The sequence below is a fragment of the Phaseolus vulgaris genome, chromosome 6, assembly GCF_000499845.2.
Source record: "Phaseolus vulgaris cultivar G19833 chromosome 6, P. vulgaris v2.0, whole genome shotgun sequence".
Taxonomy (NCBI): domain Eukaryota; kingdom Viridiplantae; phylum Streptophyta; class Magnoliopsida; order Fabales; family Fabaceae; genus Phaseolus; species Phaseolus vulgaris.
Genome location: NC_023754.2, coordinates 21211001 through 21227410, shown reverse-complemented (window position 1 = coordinate 21227410; position 16410 = coordinate 21211001). Strand labels below are relative to the sequence as shown.

General features: G+C 32.0%; 3 protein-coding genes across 6 annotated transcripts; 1 reads left to right on the top strand and 2 right to left on the bottom strand.

Annotated features, from left to right (window-relative positions):
• Window positions 1-1221: 1221 nt before the first annotated feature.
• Window positions 1222-5310, bottom strand: LOC137831794 (uncharacterized). Of its 4 annotated transcripts, none has more exons than XM_068639605.1 (7): window positions 5143-5255; window positions 4915-4993; window positions 3380-3581; window positions 3158-3287; window positions 2881-3081; window positions 2614-2781; window positions 1222-1796 (listed from the first exon to the last, which is right to left on the bottom strand). In XM_068639605.1, the coding sequence occupies exons 3-7, from the start codon at window positions 3511-3513 to the stop codon at window positions 1353-1355; spliced, it is 1077 nt and encodes a 358-aa protein (XP_068495706.1). In that variant the 5' UTR covers window positions 3514-3581; window positions 4915-4993; window positions 5143-5255; the 3' UTR covers window positions 1222-1352. The 4 variants fall into 4 exon arrangements, with proteins under 4 accessions (XP_068495706.1, XP_068495704.1, XP_068495702.1 ...); XM_068639603.1 differs by having other exon boundaries at window positions 5139-5243; XM_068639601.1 differs by lacking the exon at window positions 4915-4993 and having other exon boundaries at window positions 5139-5310.
• A 1381-nt stretch (window positions 5311-6691) lies between these two features.
• LOC137831793 (uncharacterized) lies at window positions 6692-13019 on the top strand. The gene is made up of 13 exons (XM_068639600.1): window positions 6692-6848; window positions 6954-7016; window positions 7104-7274; window positions 7378-7509; window positions 7909-8048; window positions 8447-8533; window positions 8971-9096; window positions 9288-9440; window positions 9975-10043; window positions 11589-11690; window positions 11938-12108; window positions 12197-12276; window positions 12675-13019. Exons 1-13 carry the CDS (start codon window positions 6818-6820, stop codon window positions 12727-12729), a joined length of 1380 nt encoding a protein of 459 aa, XP_068495701.1. The 5' UTR covers window positions 6692-6817; the 3' UTR covers window positions 12730-13019.
• Window positions 13020-14175: 1156 nt separating this feature from the next.
• On the bottom strand, window positions 14176-15113 carry LOC137831791 (pathogenesis-related protein PR-4-like). Its single transcript, XM_068639599.1, has 2 exons — window positions 14818-15113; window positions 14176-14478 (listed from the first exon to the last, which is right to left on the bottom strand). The coding sequence occupies exons 1-2, from the start codon at window positions 15088-15090 to the stop codon at window positions 14308-14310; spliced, it is 444 nt and encodes a 147-aa protein (XP_068495700.1). The 5' UTR covers window positions 15091-15113; the 3' UTR covers window positions 14176-14307.
• Window positions 15114-16410: the final 1297 nt, after the last annotated feature.

Sequence of the window (16410 nt, the reverse complement as noted above, 5' to 3'; positions counted from 1 at the left end):
CTTACATATAAAAAAGCTATAAAAACTTTATTTAACCAATCTTCTAGAACTTCCTTGATATAGGATATATTTAGATTAATCCTATAGTCAAAATCTTGATACGAAGAATTCTCATCTTCCTAGGAATAATTTTGATTAATAACATTCATTTCTAAATTTAAAAGACGGTCTAGAACTTTAGATAAAACTTTTTATGATTGTTGAGAGTTTTCATACCATTTAGATCTTGGCATTAAATTATTATTTTTTAATTATTTTCATGAACAGTATTTTAAAATAACTAATTCAAAAATAAAGGTCAAAATAATTATTATTATAATAAAATATAATAGTATTTGTACATTCATATATATATTTAATATAAAATTTAGAACCTATAGATATCTATAACACAAATTACATAATAAATAAAATTTCGTTATATATATATATATATAATATTCTTATTTGACTTTATTGGACACAATCTCTAGTTTTTAAACACGTTGTCTCATTAACTAGGATGTAAAGTGTCTAAATTTATATGAAAATCAATTGATCACTCGTTTGCGGAGGTTAAAAGCAAACAAAAACTCACTGATCATGGCACTAGTTTTAAACACCAAATCGGAACATTAATCAACTAATACCAAACGAGTACTTAATAGATGGTTTGAATGGATATGAAGTAGTTATAGGCCTGCTTTATTACCCTACAACGTACTGTATATAAACAGAAAGATCTTATACAGTAACTACATTAATTTAAAAAAAAAATATTTGGACACCCTCTATTATTTAAACAATCGGTTAATAACTTAATTTTAACAATGTAATAAGAATATGCACAGGAGTCAACAAAAATTATTTAATTAAATATCATTATAATTATTATATAAATTATTATATGCCTCGTTGCAATTATCAATATCATTGTCCTAATTTCAAAGATCAGTCATTAAAAAAACCATTAAATTAACTGGTACGTCTCAGGTGGATCAAATCACTAATTGTTAGAATCACTAATTGCTTGAGGAATATGGCCCTTTAAAGGAATCTGTGATTGAATGTTATAACAGGCAGATTCTTCATGCGCTAGCTTGCTTGCATGCAAGAAACACTGTGCAAGGACAATCTCTCTCTCTATCATTATGTATACACACACATTGATATTGATGATTGTTTTCAGTTCTTCAATAAGAACACCGCATTAGTCCTTGTAATTGAGCATATACTAGGGGATTTCAATATAACGATTTTTTCATGTGAAGTTTACCATAACCGAAATTATCCAGACAAAATTGACCTAAGTACGCACACACGACTTAAAAATGTGATTACCAACTTACACCTCTAAAACACTTATTATCATCTCAAAATGAATAATCCTTCAAATCAGATTTAGAGTCACCTAATTCCGTGTCTGCCATGCACTCTTCCTCAGTAAGTGGTGGGAGCTGCCTTGTCTTCCGCTTCATATTGTGCTTGTGCCAGTCACTCTTGTGATGTTCCCTGTATAGCTTTGAGTCATCAAAACAAACATTACATGTTTTGCACTTGTTTTGCTTTTGTTGTACCTCAGTAGGCCTACTCGTAGATGAAATTGTTTGTTTTTGAAGTTTCTCATTCAGATCAAGCACAGAATCATGAGTTTCTTTGGGCAATGGTGCAGGCATATCCTCATAATCATTGTATTGATCCACATGTGTATCCCCCTCCACATAAAGAGAGTGAGCAAGAACATCAAATCTTCCATGCATCTTATTCATAACAAAGTCATGACAATCCTTATATAGACCAGGTTCCATTTCAAAAACCTGCAATTCAAATCCAATCAGAGATTATACCGTTATCCCTCAACATATTAGCAGATTCAAGATTAACCATATACATACACAATGTGAAGAAATAGCAAATTCACACAAATTTAGGAAAGGATAAATGTTAATGTAACAGAGACAATAACAGGAGAATCAAGGAACAGTTTCAGAAATAGATTATCCCTTTGGGAGTGAGGTAGGAAAGAAAGTCCAAAAATAGAGCTGATTTTGCATTAGTACTATTCTTTGATTAGCAGATTGAATATTTCTATAACTAACGAGAAATGGCAAAAACATTCTACATATCAGTCATAATTAGCTAAAAGCAACAACGGAATACCAAGTCATGCTATGTGTAGCTTCATTTACAAATGAACAGGACTCAAACTTGAACAATAACCACATACAATGTCAGAAAGAATGTGATTGACCAAATGCTAGAATCAGATCATCAACACAACTACTTGAAACTGGACCTTTCGTTAGCTCTACAAAGCTTATTTGAACTTATGAAAGTGTCCTGTGACTCTTATAAGCTCTTATACAGAAGCTTAAAGATTATTTCACTAAGGTTTTAAGTCAATTTTATGAATAAGTTATAGTATGATAAATTTCAAATAGAAGTGCTTAATTAAGTGGCTTCATTAATAAAGACTTAATTAAAACTACCAACCAACCATTGTCATCCTTAGTGTACTTTCAGGTGATAGTATGCAATACTGAGAAATAAAAAAACCAGTACAGCTAATTTAAAATAGAATTGGCCATGGAACTATCGTTGTTTACAACTATACGAGAAATAGCAAGTACTTACAACAGATAACTGAGTAGAGGATCCTTCTTTAGAAATAACAGTAGCATTCCATTCCTTCAGCTTTTCTAAAAGATGAGGCAATTGGTCCGGAGGAGCAGTAGCACGTATTCTCAATGGACATCGTTTTATAGGGAAGTGCTTTTGGAGTTCTTGAATTAACTCCAGAGCCTGTATCATATAAAAAATACCAGAAAAATCAGCATAATAACATCACTGTAAGCGTTAAATAAATGAGAAGATAGTAGCGTAGAATCATTTAGGAGAAACCTGCTTCTTGGAGGTGCTGTGTGGATCGACAGCAAAATGGATTTCCCGCATGAGGCGTTCAATCATACTGATAGTATAAGGGCGCTGAGTCTCGGTATTGTATGTCTTGTGCATTACTATGGTTGCAATATCCCTGAACTGACTTGACAATATTGATTCCCTCTCTTTCCCAGCTACCTGAAGCTCCCCTTTCTTTAAAATCTGCCCCCTCAAACAAAAAAGAGAAAAATGTTATTGATATTATTATAAACTTCTGATGTGAGGCTTCCTTACTTACATCTAAGCATATGTTAGTCTGGTCATCAGTTCCAAAAGCTGCAATTAAATCCTTGGACTTGGCAAGAACCCCTTTGGAAACATTGGAATAAACTGTTTGGGACTGCAGCACTTCGTCCAGATCCTTTTCCCTGTTGACAGAAATTTAATGTAATGGGAAATTTGGAGATTGTGTAGCATATGTATTATTAATAATGAAGAGAGGGAAAAGAAAGGAGGTTACACTCCAGAACGCCAAGAGAGGACAGTGTTAGGGTAGCATGCAATTTCAAAGCGCATGCCATGCTTCTTCAGCCGCACCACTGCCACATTTGTTAGCCTCTTCTGCCCTACTGGCTGCACTAGTGTTCTAGACATCTCTTTCTCTCTTTGCTTTCTTTGCTACTGTATGCCTCCTCTTTGCTTCAAGCTTGGTTGGGTTGAACCTTGATGAATGAGAAAAAAAAATCAATAAATAAAGCACAGTTTCAGTGTAAATACAATGTTGTTATGTTTTTAAATCTCTTAATGGCATTCTCAAACTTATCCATTACATGTATGCAAGCAAGTTGATGCTTTGGGCTACAAACTGTAAGCCCTTAGGAGCATGCAGCTATGTGTGTCAACAGTGGACAATACTACCTGTTTTGCCTTAGTCCCAAATACAGTTTAATATGAGCTTGAAAAGCCATCAAGTGCATGTTTGGATTAAGGTTTACAAACTTTATTGAGTTAAAATTATGTTTGCAAACTGAGATTGCAAAAGCAACCTAGGTCTTGCTTTCACAAAACAGTGTTCAGTTAAACTTTAACGTGCAAACGTCCTTTTAAGAGTAATGAACATGTCAGGAAACTAAGTTAGAGTGGCCGAGACTGAAAACCAAAAATAGCTGAAGATGAATTTACTCCCACTTGAAAGAAAAATGGAAAAATGCACAAGAGATCATTCATCTCTTAGCTGATTCGTATGTATACATCAATCATATTCAAAAAAATATATGGGTAACCTACACACAGGTGACCGATAGATAATACAAAACAGATACATTAACCTATTCAAATAAGTTAAAGAATTCTGACACTCCCAAAACCTGGAGTAATTGGGAATCAAATTGGGAAGTGAAATGTACTGAATAAAAAAGAAGAGGGAAAACAGACGTGGATACAATTTACTAAACACAACCGTAAAATGAAAGATGGTCCAAAATTTATGATCAAGCATTTCCTTATTATAACATATAAGCATATTTCTCCACCGTTGCAGACAAGATGGACTAAGGAACTTCATCAATTACACTTTCTTTGTTATCTCTGTTTTTGGATAACAGAACAGCAGGTATTCTTCTGATTTCGTACTGTGTGGCTATGTTGGGACTGTTATCAGTGTTACACTTTTACAATGCAATTTTTACGGCATACTCTTTTGTTAATTCTTCAAGCACGGCTACTATGATCCTGCGTGGACCACACCACACATGATGCCTAAAACTCTACCAGCATGAATATGTTACTACTCGCACCGCAAAACAGGGCTAGCCACTTGTTACTGCCTAAATACTTTCTTATGCAAAATAAAGTCAAAACTTCAACAAAAGAAACATAGATGATATTCAACAATTTGGGTGCAAAATGTTAACTACTGATATGAAGTTTTATTCAATGATACTCCTAGAACGATTTGGGGGCAAAATGTTAATGACTGTATACTTTTATCCCTTTGATGTGACTTTTATTTGAATGAAATACAATAAGATAACAATCATCCAAGTATTGGATTACCTTCATTTGCGGCTTCAAAACTGAATTTGTTTGGCCAACTAAACCCTACCTCCCAATCAAACATTTAATTTAAACCCAACTAAAACAAAACGAACACAATCAAAAACAGAGGATTATGACCAGAACAAGATCACATAAAACATACGAAGATTTCAAGAAAATTAAAGAAATGACAAATTGATCAATTGAAAAGCAAATGATAGAGAAAAAGAATGAGTGTTCACCGACGGGGTCAGATCCTTCAGAGCCCGTCAATGGAAGAAAATGAAGCTAGATTGAAGCTAGGGCACGAATGCGAAAGAAAGGGAAAGAATCTCCAAATGGACTACGAAGTTTTTATTAAAATGAATTCAGGTAAAATAAAGTATGCATTTATCATCATTTCAAATGAATTATGCATTTGTTATTACCGTAGTTATATTTTATCTGGATTGAATTGTGTGTTTATTATTATTAGAAATTTATTTATTATTCTTTGAGATGAATTATGAATTTAATATTATAATGAATGTATTACCGTAAATTAGTTAAATATTAGATGGGCAATAATAATATAACTGTAAGAGAATATTAAACGCTAAAAAGGACATATACCTAAAAACAAAAATATTTTAAATAGTGACAATTAAAAATATTGAAACGAATATTCTCTTAAATGAATTTTACATTTACTATTATAATATATTTACTTGAAAATAATTGTGCCTTTACTATTATTTTATTGAATTACTTTTTACTATTATTATTTTAAATAAATTATATATTTATTATTGGGATGTATTATTCGTTTCTTATTATTTGAAATATATTATGATTTTTTAAAATTAAATGTTCATTTATTATTATAATAATTTTATTTGAAATGAGTTTTGTATTCTATTTTGTAACGATTGTGATATTATTATTATTATTATTATTATCTTAAAGTTACACCGCATTTATTACTATTTGAAATAAATTATGTTATTATTATTTGAAAATAATTATAATTTATTGTTAAACTAAATTATACATTTAATATTTTTTGAAATTAATTATACATTTATTATTATAATTTAATCACTCTCCCTATTCATATAAAATGAAATTATTTTTTATTTGTTTTAAAGAAATTTAAAGATATTATTTTTCAAATTATACCCTTATTTATATTTTTATTATGATTTAAAAATTAAATAAAGTTTCAATGGACGCAAATATATTAAACTGAGAAATATTTACAAGTGTGATATACAGAGAAAATGTAGAAGAAAAAAATATGTGAAATTCAACGATAACTTATAGAAAGATAAAAAATAAAAATAAAAGTTCAAAAACCCTTTGATTCACATTAAGAAATATAAAACGAGGTAGTAGTTGTAGTTACAATTAATTAATTAGACGGAAATGTATAGTGTGTCTACTTTTTTACTATTTTATCTCATTTTAAAAATTTAATATTTACATGTAATTTAATTATATATATATATATATATTTATTAAGTTAAGAGTTAAACATGTCTTATACTTTCATGCTACAAACTTTACAGGACTTATAGTAAATAAACTAACTAGAATAATTCTTTTTTTTTACTTGACAACTAAATTTTCAGTATAAACTAAAATATTAAAATATTTTGTATTGAAATGTTATAAATATATTTATATTAAAAAATAAACACTTATAAAATTTAATTTCAATAATTTTTTATTACGAATCAATAATTTTTTTATTACGAATAATATGGAGTAGTAAAATTTGAACTAAGACATATTTAACCTTAATTAAAAGTTATGTAGTCATACCTAGCTGTAGACGGCCGCAGTGGAACACTTCATGTTATTTGAGAAAACAGTGAGACTGTAGTTTACTGCAAAACCCTTCGTTTTCTTCTTCTTTCTCGCTTTTCTCTACTCCATTGTTATGGCTTCCGACGCTTCCGACGCACTCGCAGGTCACATCGTGCTATCTTCATTCTCTATTTCCATATCTCTTTCTCTATCTGAATCGATTGTTAGTAATTACTCACGCTCTCTCTCTTTCGTATGTGAAATTGCAGTGAGGCAAAAAGTTCAGTTGTTTCTGAATGCCGCTCGAACTGGATCAATTGATCTCTTAAAGAGTATGTATGTATTACGCTTTGTGTTATGCTATGCTGCGTGCCTCTATTGCATTGCATGTTATTATTAGTGTGTTTTTGGTTTTGCAGAATTGGCGGTGCAGCTGGACGAGGGGAAGGATTTGGCGAAATCCGTGGAAGCAATAAAGGACGCGAATAAGCGAGGAGCACTGCATTTTGCAGCGCGTGAAGGCCAAACCGCTGTTTGCGACTACCTCTTAACCGATTTGAAGCTCCCTGTTGATTCTAAAGATGATGATGGTGCTTCTTCTACCCCTATCTCTCTCTCTATGTATATATGGTTCATACTTGTAGTATAGTTGATTAATGATAATTACCTGTTGTTATTGCTATTGCTTTTTAGGAGAGACAGCTCTCATTCATGCTGCTCGTCAGGGACATACCGCCACTGCTAAGTATCTGATTGACCATGGTGCCGATCCCACTATAGCTAGCAATTTAGGGGCTACGGCCTTACACCATTCTGCAGGGATAGGTATGCACTCCTCACCTCTCCTGCTGCTAAATATTTTGCTTTTTATGAAACTAATTACTATATCGCCAAAATGAATGTGTTTTATGTTCCTCTATTTTCACTCAAAATTGATTTTACTCTCTGTATATTCAATTCTATGATTTTGTTGATACCCGTATATAATTGGTGACTGTAGTCCCTTATTCCTGTATCCTATAAGTTTTATAAAGAGGGACGGGATTAGCGATTAAGGCCTATTTTATCTAGAAAGTGAGGGGTTTAAAACATATTTTACCTTAATTATTAAATAAATAAATTTTCCTAGTGTGTTGTTGTCTTTGTTGTGCAATTATAGAATAGTATTCCTGAGTTCTGTCACCTTATTCTCATTTTTTTTCATCTTTCTCATTTTTGTTGCAGGAGATACTGAACTGCTCAAGTACTTGCTGTCCAAGGGAGTTAATCCTGATCTAGAAAGTGATTCAGGAACGCCTTTGGTTTGGGCTGCTGGTCATGCCCAACCAGATGCTGTCCGCGTACTGTTGGAACATGGTGCAAATGTATGTCCTCTTTTACTTTGTTGCCTATTCTTAGTGTTATTCATTGGAAGCTTTATCTCAAGGAGTTTTTATTAACTCTAGTTTCTTGTTTTTTAATGAATTTTGTATGCAGTTCCAGGTGTTAGTATGTACCATTCTGTCTTTTGTTTCCAAATATATATATATATATATATATATATATATATATATATTATATTCTTCTGTCACTAATTCTATGGTTTAATTAGTGAAACCAGCATAAGCTTTATTAATCTTCCTTGTATGGTATGGTTAAAAAGAAATGGTCTTTTAACAATTATGCGCTTGCATAGAAGATTTCATTTTTAGTTTTTTTAATTATATTTTATTAAATAGTTCCATTCTATATTCCCTTTCATCTTGACGATCTTGCTTTGCAGCCTAATGCTGATACTGATGATGGTATTACTCCACTTATTTCGGCTGTGGCAGCTGGTTCTCTGGCATGTTTAGAGATATTAATTCAGGTTCCACATCTTTCTCAATCTATAAACTTATACTTTCCTGCAGTGCAAATTAATTATACAATGTATGAGTACTCTAAAAGTTTTGTTATGCTAGCCAAATTACTGATGACTAATGGGTTAATGTAACTTTTTTTCTCATCCAACATACTAGGATAGAAAAGTTTCTGATATTTATGCAGACTTATATACATATATAGAAATCTTGTTTAAGGAATCAAATTCATAATGTTTTATCGAAAATAATTATATCGCAACATGGTAAGATATGTAGCATAGATTTTTTTCAATACACTGGATTTAGACTATTGTTTTACTGGTTTTATGTGAAGGTGGATTAGTTTGTAGATATTTATGATTGTAAGGTGCTGTTTTCTTCCTTTATGTTTTTTTTTTGTCTCATGCTATATAGTTACATTTGAATATTTATTTATATGCAGGCAGGTGCTAAAGTAAATATAAGTGCAGGTGGAGCAACAGCTTTGCACATTGCAGCTGATAATGGAAGTGTAGAACTAATAAATTGCTTGTTAAAAGCTGGAGCTGATCCTAATATCTCTGACGAGGTGAAACATTTAAAGTCCTAACATTTTCTTATACTGTTAGTGTAGGAATCAATGAACAAAAAAATAGTTCTTAAAGAGTTAAATTATCTGGAACCCAATAGTGTATGATCTCTTTGCTCGACACAAGTAATGGTTGTTATTGTAGTAAACAATGTACTTCTATTAATATTTGGAATAAAACTTGGCATCAGGATGGGGTCAAGCCAATACAGGTTGCTGCTGCAAGGGGCTCTGTAGGTGCTGTTGAGATATTGTTCCCTTTGACGTCCAAAGTGGATGCTTTTCCAACTTGGACTGTTGGTGGGATACTTGAGTATATGCAATCTGAAACTAACAAGCAACAGGTACTAAATTCTTAAATTTTTCTTTTATACCGAACTGGGTTAGGCAAGACCATATCTCTGCTACAAGATCATTTGATAACTATTTTCTATTTTGAATGTGTCAGCATATGAATTCGTGCTTGAAAAACTACACCATTTCCTTTAAAATACAAATATTTGCCGTGTAAATTTGTAGGTTGTCCAGATGGAAATATGTTATTGCATTTATTTTGTCGTGAAAATCAGGGCAGTATCTAGAATTTTGCTTTATCATTTTAATTTAAAATGTCTCATTAACAGAAGACATGGTCCACGTAAGATGACAAGCAAATATTCCATCTTTCATAAAAAATAGGCGTTATATTCTTCTGCCACCACTAAAATTGTCTATCCTTTTACTGATTTTGCCTACAATTTTTACCAGCATATGTTTTTATCATATTCTATTCATTCCTCATGGTTAAAAATTTGAAACTTTTAATGCTAGTTTGCATTCTGTCTGAGAAAGTGAATTTCTTGTTTTTATTACTAAGTATGAGGAGCAACAATATGCAGGATGAATTGGTAAATGCCAAAGAAACTAATCAGGCCGATGCTGTTTCTTCGGAGCAAAATATCATTGAGGTGTGTTTTTCTTGTATTGATCTTTTATTAGTTGTGGTAGTCAGACTCAGGGATATATTTGGATCAGGATGGGGCTACAAGATTGTAAATCGTGTGATTGTAATAGGATACATGATATAACAAAACCTTTAAATAACAAAATAAATACTTAGTTAAACTGTTAATAATCACAAGATAGAAAGCAAGTCAACCCAGTCATAATAGGTCATAACATCACACATGATAAAACAAAACCTAAGCTAGTCGGCAATAGCTAAACACAAACCAAATAATAATACATGAAATCCTAAATAGTGGCTAGGCCTCTATCTAGTAGAGATCTTTTAGAAAAAGGGGAGTAAAACATCAATGAAATATTTATTTGTTGCATCTTTTCCATCTCCTTCACTAAGCATATTAGTAAGAACATCTCCTTCACTAAGCATGTTAGTAAGAACATCTCCTTCACCAAGCATATTAGTAAGAATATCCTCCTCCACCAATGGTGGCACCGCAAGAATATAATATTCTTGATCTGCAACTTTGTTTGGGTATGTCTAAACATTCATTTCCACTCCCTCCTTCGTTTTCTAATCATTCACTCATCATTGGATGAAACATCATCAAGTCTAACTCCTTGAGTGATCTTCTTGCTAGCTTCTTTTTGGTTGATTTTGAATTAATCACTGTGAAAAGATGTGTAGGCAGTAAGCAATAATTGTGGAATTACTTTTCTTGATTTCAGAAAGAAACAATATAGTGGCTATCACATTATCTATTTTCTTTAAACCAAAACAAATGCAAAAGGACTACATGATTTTGAGTTTACTTGTTGATCTCACAAATCCTGCACATACTCTGACATGTGTGCAGGTGGCACAAACAGAAATTGTTGTCTTGGCCTTTCTGTCTCACAATTTTCTTTATGTCAAAGATCGTGGCATTCATTATCTTTGTTTTCCATTGCATATTTGTATTTACTATCTTTGTTTTTCAAAATATTTTACATTTATATTTTTTACCTGTTTTACACATTTAATTTTTAGTTTATCTATTACAGTATGCTTTATTCCACAATTAAAGTCTCTTTAATCTTTTAAAATAAATGTAGTAGCATTAATAATTTTAATTTGTGCACTGTACTAGTTCTTACTAAAAAGTGTTTTAGTGGGCCCCTTCTGTGGATTCAAATATCATTCTTCTGGTTGACAGCACCAATTTGGGTACGCTTGAACTCTCGTAGAAGATATTTGAGCTTTTATTTAATACATTGTCAGAATGGTAATCCATAATGTTCATCTCTATAATATAAAAGAAATTAATACAAATTTTATCTTTGTTTTTTTATAATTGTTTACTAGGGGTGTTAGAAACACACTCTTATTTATTAAAATTTATTGAAAGCCATCAAATCACAAGAAAAATTTCAGTAAAAAAGATGTGGGATCTGGAAAATTGTGCTTTTCAATAAATTTCAACAAATAAAAGGGAGTGTGTTTAAACGAGTGTGTCAAATAGTATGTTCCTAGCATTTTTCATTTCTTATTTGTTTGTCAACTTATCTAGGTGTCTCCTGAAGCCAAAAAGAGAGCAGCAGAAGCAAAGTCAAGAGGGGATGAGGCCTTTCACAGGAAAGACCATCAAATGGCTGTGGATTTTTATACGCAAGTAAGGTCTTCTGATCCTTCATTTGCCTCCTATGTTACTTATATTTGTTGCACAAGTTATGAACAACCCCTTCTGTTAGTTTTAACTTGTGTGTCTCAATAATGCTTCCATGAACTTATGCAGTGAGTGTCTACCGATATAAGCATACTTGTCTATTGCTGGTTTCCAAAAAAAATAAAAATGCTTATACTTCATTCTCTATGATGATAAAATTGTGTTCTTTTACTTTTTTAAAATGTGTTAACAGGCAATTGATCTGGATCCCACTGATGCTACTTTGCTATCCAATAGAAGTCTCTGCTGGATTAGGTTGGGCCAAGCTGAGCATGCTTTAGCTGATGCAAAGGCCTGTAGAGCTTTAAGACCAGATTGGCCAAAAGCTTGTTATAGGGAAGGCGCAGCTCTGCGTGTGTTGCAGGCATGATATTCAGAAATTGTTTGCCCTTATTAACAGCAGTATGTGTGGTTTACATTTCTAAAACTATACTTGGCTATCCTTGTTGCAGAAATTTGATGAAGCTGCAAATGCTTTTTACGAGGGAGTAATGCTTGATCCTGAAAGTAAGGAGCTTGTAAATGCGTTCAGGTCTGCATACTATTTTATTTATTAACACCCTTTGGCATAATGACATTATTATACTAAGCAAATGGAATTATTATGATCAACATAGTTTTTGTGTCATGGTTTGAGGCAAACATAATTTACTGAAACGTGCATTATACACATTTCAACGTAATTATGCACATGCTTAGGAGAGTACCAGTGTGTGATGTCTTGAGACATTCATAGAAAAAAGATTGAATCACCTGATGAAGGCCATGTTAGTGCCTCGAGTAGGAGAAAAGTGTACCTTACAAAATCATAACAGAAACTACTGCATCCTCGTCTAACAGTTGTGATTGCTACTCGAGTTTTAAGTGATTTATAGATGTAACTCACATTGTCAACCTAACACAGATAGTGTGGCCTTCAATCTTTTACAGGGAAGCTGTTGAGGCTGGGAAGAAATTTCATGGAACAGCCGAAAAGAATTCATAGATGGGCTTTTGCTAATGCCTCTATAAACCGCATTGGTGTGTACGTGTTTTATTTTGCGAAGGCACGAACGTACTGGAAGAGTCATCAGTTAGAAAGGTTATGCATATTTAAAATTTAGTTCAATATGAAAATGGCAGTGCGGGTAAATTTGCATGTCAAATTTCTATCGCCAATTGCTAGTTTTGGTGATTTTGTATTATCCTATACTGTCGTAGGCTTCGTTTGTTCTAAAGTTATGAAAAAAGAAATGATTTTGATAGAATTAATTTGGAAACTTCGAACGTAGTTAAGATGTGTGTTTAAAGATTTACATCGAAACTTTTTTTACGTTAGGGAGTGATGGATGATTTGTTTAAATACCAGAACAATAGGACGCAGTTACAAGGATAAGTGCTAATCCTTACAAGTGTAGCTGATTTTAATTTAAATTAGATTATTTTCGCTCCTTTTGATAAGTCCTCATAATTAGTGTCTATTAAGTATGAGATACGTATAAAAACAGTGACTATTATGCCAGTATCTTTACCAAATAAAAAAAAATTCTTGTTAAGCATTTGTCTAAAATATTATTGTTTAAGTAATCGTAAATGCATTTATTGAAAATCATGGTTGGATTGCATTAATGTTCTCAAATGAAAATATTATTTGAAAACTACCTTCATAACATGCAAAAGTTTAAAAAAAGATAACACATACACAAGATGCACCTTTAAAACATTATTTACACTGAACAACCTTGGTCATTAATTCTACATATTGGAGTCTTTGTAAGTGTTATCACCTCATTCACCACGAAAGGATCCACCTTGGATCAATAACCACGTTCTAAACTATTTTTAAACACTTCCAATATCAAACAATTAGTGTGTTTGGTGGAGAAGATGGAAAATAAATAATTTTAGAGAATGATGAGACTTATTGCATTTTTTATCATCTATTTCTAATAGTCTCTTTATTTACTTCCTCATCTCTTTATTTCTTTTCAATCAAACACCTTTAATTTCAACTTTATTTCTCATTTATTTTCAATTTATCAACTTATTTTGTTCCAACCTATCTCTCTTCTTTCTAATTAAACAAAACATTAGGTAGTGTTTGAGTGAGATGAAAGAGAAATGAATGAAAATAAATCTCACCTATTGAAACATGATGTTTCGAAATATATTCAAAGAAAAAATGAATTTTTGATAAAGACTGATTTGGGTCCCAACCCAAGTCAACTCATAATTGTTATTGACTAGAGCAACCTTAGGACTACTTGCTCAGTCTGGAGAAACCTAATTCCCTTGTATATACGGTACTAAAGCATATTTAGAGTGGCGGCATTAGACACGCAACAAAGAGAAACAAAATGAACACGACAACCATTTGACCTATTACATTACATTATATAAAATGAAGGAAGCATGGTAATACTAATAATTACTCCTTTCAAATCCAGAACAGTTTTTTTTATAATAACAAGGCTTTATTTATTTTTATTACTGTTATAAGAAGTAACACACTTGTACATCTTTCTTTATTCGATTTCTTGTGACTGAGTAGAGCACACATAAGGTAATTAATTATATGTAGTGTTTAGTCACCGCAGTTCACAAAATCATAGTTAACAGTAAGATGGCCTTGAGCATAGCCATTCCCATCCGTGTCTATCTTTTGGAATGGACTAATATCCAAGTCCAAGCCCCCGTTGCGGCACTGGTCAACAATTCTCACCGTTATCTGAGCATTTGTTCTTGTGTTTGTCACCTGCAATGCAACCCCATCACTCATTATCCTCTTTTCTTTCTTAATAAGTGTACTTTAAATCTAACTCAAATTTATAAAATTGAATCTCTAGTTGATGTAAAATATTAATATTAAACACATCTCTCTTATGCCGAAACTGTCAATTCATGCGTGAAACTATATATTTATGGATTATTCAATAGCGAATGACTTAATAAGTCTAATAAATTTTTTTATAGTAGACTTTAAATGTCAAATAGTTGAGTATAAACCTAATTCAACCTTTATATATAGCCTTAGTACACATGTATAACTCTTATTTTTTTTAGAACAAAGTTGAAGAATTAAAGAAATACGTACCCTCAAGCACTTGCCACAAGATTCTTGGCCCCGAGGGCCAGAGGGTCCACAGAAAGCTGTCCAAGGATATTTGCTGCGCCATGCCAAGGATTTGCCAGCATCCCAAGTGGAGCAATATGCACTCACTGCGAGTAAGTCCCAGTTATGCTGCTCAGGCTGGTACAAATGATACGTAGCTCTCACATTGCTCGCACTCTGAGCTGAGGCCAAAGCCACAACACAAAACACGCACACAACAAACACAATTACTTTTCCCATTATCCTTCTTTGCATTTCACTTCATTCACTCGCTTCTCCTCTTCCACATTTATAGGGCCTCTCTAGCATCACAAAATTATGAAAATGCCCTTTCTTTCTTTGAAAAGTATGATATGAGTTGCCTCAGACGCTGGACACATAGCCTCTGGTGACCACCATCTTGATTCTTCCGAGAAAATTCAAAGAAATCGATGTTGTTTGTTGAAAATTCTTTGAAGGCATGGTGAAGAAAGTTTGGGAAAAGAAATGATCATTCTCGATTTGACTAAAATTTGATTTCGTCTTTTATTAACGTAATGTTAATTTATTTGTCTCCGAAAATTTCGCAACCAAATGCGGCCTAAACAAAGTTTTCTTTAAAATTATTTATTTTTCTCTCCATACTTTGTCTCTTCTTTGTTTTCTTTGCTCTTTGTGATCAGCAATGTTATCTCACTTTTTCTTCAGGAAGGTTCCCATTTTCCTTCACTACACTCTTTCTCATGGTTCTCTCATAAAACCGTTTCTGATTTGAAACTTTTTTTTTATAATGTTATTTGATGATATAATAGGTTTTGTGAATTTAGCTAAATATGATAAAAAGATAGTTGTAATAGGTTGGACACTATGTAGCACAGATACGAATACAGATACGGAGATACGTATAATCTATAAAATGTAGGATATGGGAACACGGATTTATATATTATATAATTTTAAATTATATAAATTGAAAATAAATATTTATATGCAAAAGTATGTTTGAGATTCTTTTGGGAGCATGAAAATATTTTTCATGATGGATTCAAAAGAATTTGTTTCTTATTTTTAATCATAATAAAAATTTATACAATAAATTTGAATTTTTAGAAAATTATTGTATTTATACCTTTTAAAATTATGTTTCACTGATAAATGTCTTACGAGCGTCGTACGAGTGTCGACACCGATACGTGTATCCGACACCGATACGTGTATCCGACACCGATACGTGTATCCGACACGGATACACTATTTAAAAAAAGCGTCTGAGTCTCATTATCTCTAAACTATATCATATTAATTTATTTATATTACTGATAAAAAAATTATCAAAAGAACAGTAAGTAATGTTAAGTAGCAAATATATAGAGTCTCAATCAAAATTAATGTCTTGTGTTCTATATTTTGATACAACTATTTTAATTTAAGTTATTTAATATAATAAAATTATTTAGTTTGAGGTACCTAGTTTAGCGTTAAAGATTCATTTTTCTTATGAGAAGGTTTTGAAAGTCTCGTTTGTTTTATATAAGAATTAATATGTAGAGTGATACAAATTTCACTAAAAATATACAATTACCTTAAATTAGCAAT

Excerpts from the sequence above, each read along its gene's own strand:
- LOC137831794 (XM_068639601.1), bottom strand. The coding sequence starts at position 3,513 with ATGTCTAGAACACTAGTGCAGCCAGTAGGGCAGAAGAGGCTAACAAAT. Across the intron at positions 3,082-3,157 it reads AGACTAACATATGCTTAGAT|ATTTTAAAGAAAGGGGAGCT; the intron begins GTAAGTAAGGAA and ends TTGAGGGGGCAG. Across the intron at positions 1,797-2,613 it reads CCTCTACTCAGTTATCTGTT|GTTTTTGAAATGGAACCTGG; the intron begins GTAAGTACTTGC and ends TTTGAATTGCAG.
- LOC137831793 (XM_068639600.1), top strand. The coding sequence starts at position 6,818 with ATGGCTTCCGACGCTTCCGACGCACTCGCAG. Across the intron at positions 6,849-6,953 it reads CGCTTCCGACGCACTCGCAG|TGAGGCAAAAAGTTCAGTTG; the intron begins GTCACATCGTGC and ends GTGAAATTGCAG. Across the intron at positions 11,691-11,937 it reads CTGTGGATTTTTATACGCAA|GCAATTGATCTGGATCCCAC; the intron begins GTAAGGTCTTCT and ends ATGTGTTAACAG.
- LOC137831791 (XM_068639599.1), bottom strand. The coding sequence starts at position 15,090 with ATGCAAAGAAGGATAATGGGAAAAGTAATTGTGTTTGTTGTGTGCGTG. Across the intron at positions 14,479-14,817 it reads CTTGTGGCAAGTGCTTGAGG|GTGACAAACACAAGAACAAA; the intron begins GTACGTATTTCT and ends GTTGCATTGCAG.